A 2,109-nucleotide genomic window follows, 5' to 3' on the forward strand; every position below is an offset into this window, starting at 1 on the left:
AATGGAGTCAATTCCCAATTTTGTTGCTACAATGTGCCTGTAAGCTACCTTACTTCAAAACAGAAGCACATTTGCAAAATGTCATACTGACTAACAGCGCTGAAGGTAATTGTTACAGGCTCTCAAACTCTGTATTAAATAGTTGCATCTTAATTATTTATACAGCTCATTGGTCCAATAACACGGACATAGATAACAGCATCTGGAAAGTTATCTCATCCAATGTGCAGAGATAAATGGGTTAACCATTCTCCCCACTATTTCGGAAGACAAGTCCTTGTTTATAGTGAAATATGATAGAAATTCAAGTGTCACTTTTTCCAGGCTACTGCATGAAAAGGAGGCTGAAGGCCATCACTACCCAGCACACTGTGACATATGGACTTTTTTGTTCACCAATTCTGGCACATTTCCAAAATATCCCCAACAATCCAGTCTTATTTCTGTCCAAGATGCTGGGTGCCAAGGACCGGATGTAAGCACATGTACATATAAGCAGCAAGATGAGAGTAAGCAGACTCTGGAAATTGAAAATGGCAGACATAGTGATACCAGTGGAGCCCCAGACACATCACCCTTCCAGGCCCGCAGCGGAAGCTAGTTTTTATTGTTGTTGTTGTTTGTTGTTGCTTATTTGTAGTTTAATCCCATTGTGGTCAGACAGAGTACAAGGGATTATTTCAATTATCCTGTATTTGTTAAATTTGCTTTGTGTCCTATTACATGGTCTATTTTGGAGAATGTTCCATGCGCTTGTGAGAAAAATGTATATTCTATAGCATTTGGATGGAATGTTCTGTAGATATCTGTTATGTCTATTTATTCTATGGCATCATTTAGTCCACATGTCTCTCTGTTTATTTTTTACAGGGATTACCTTTCAATTGATGAGAGTGGGGTCTTGAAGTCACCCACTAAAATTGTGTTTGGTGTTATCTGTGACCTTAAGTCTAATAGAGTTTGATGAAATCTGGAGCCCCAAGTTATGTGCATATACATTTTGGGTTATAATGTTCTCCTGTTGGAGTGTTCCTTTAATCAGTATAATGTGGCCTTACTTCTTTCCTCATTAATGTTGGTTTGAAGTTTATTCTGTCGGATATTAGGGTATCACCTCTTGCTTGTTTCCTAGGCATTATTTACTTGGAATACCATTTTCCACCCTTTCACCATAAGACAGTGTCTATCTTTTATTGAGAGATGAATTTCCTGGAGGCAACAAACAGAAAGATCCTGCATTTTAATCCAGTCTGCAAACCTATGTCTTTTGGTTGGGGCATTCAGGCCATTAATATTAAGAGTTATTATTGAAAGATATGTATTTATTCTTGCCATTCTTCTTGTTTTATAGTGCTTCCTATTTCCCTTTGCTCTCTTGTTTTAAGTGTTATTTGAGTATGGTTTACTTTTTTCCTATTTCTTCATGTATGTGTTTTGCTTTCTCTTCAGTCTGAGAGATTCCTTCAAGTGCTTTCTGTAGAGCTGGCTCAATTGTCATAAATTCCTTTAGACTGTTTTTGTTGTGTAATATTATTATTTCTCCTTCAATTTAGATAGAGAGCTTTGCTGGATAAAGTATTCTTGGTTAACAGTTGCTATCTTTGAGAACATAGAATACATCATCCCAAGCCCTTCTGGCTTTTGAAGTTTTTGTTGGGTAATCTGCAATTATTTTGATGGGCTTGCCTTTATAAGTATCTTGGTTTTTCCCTATAACTTCTTTCAATATATTTTCCTTGGTATGCATATTTACTAGTTTAATCATGACATGGTGAAGAAAGGTTCTTTCTAGGATTTGTCTGTTTTGTGTTCTAAAAGCTTCCTCTATCTGCACTGGAAATTCTGTTAAAATTTGGAGAAAATTTTCTTCTATTATTTTTTGTTGAAAACACCTACTTAGCCTCTGGATTGAAATTCTACTCCTTCTACTATACCCTGAATTTTTATGTTTGATCTTTTCATAGTGTCCCAGATATCTTGAAATTCTGATTCCTGTTAACTTTCTATTAACTAATACCTTCCTATTAACTTGTCTTTCTCTTTTTTGGACTGTATTAGATCTGACACCTGTTCTTCCAGTTTAGATATTCCATTCTCTCCTTCATCCAT

The 2,109-nt window shown here is 35.9% G+C and overlaps 1 protein-coding gene across 1 annotated transcript; it reads right to left on the minus strand.

The window, feature by feature from the left end:
* Positions 1–325: 325 nt before the first annotated feature.
* LOC101605159 (protein kish-A-like) lies at positions 326–544 on the minus strand. The gene has a single exon (XM_045140006.1). It carries the CDS (start codon positions 542–544, stop codon positions 326–328), a length of 219 nt encoding a protein of 72 aa, XP_044995941.1.
* Between the last annotated feature and the right edge of the window lie 1,565 nt (positions 545–2,109).

This window comes from Jaculus jaculus, chromosome X (assembly GCF_020740685.1).
Source record: "Jaculus jaculus isolate mJacJac1 chromosome X, mJacJac1.mat.Y.cur, whole genome shotgun sequence".
Lineage (NCBI taxonomy): Eukaryota > Metazoa > Chordata > Mammalia > Rodentia > Dipodidae > Jaculus > Jaculus jaculus.

Coding starts and splice junctions, on each gene's coding strand:
- LOC101605159 (XM_045140006.1), bottom strand. CDS start 544: ATGTCTGCCATTTTCAATTTCCAGAGTCTGCTTACTCTCATCTTGCTG.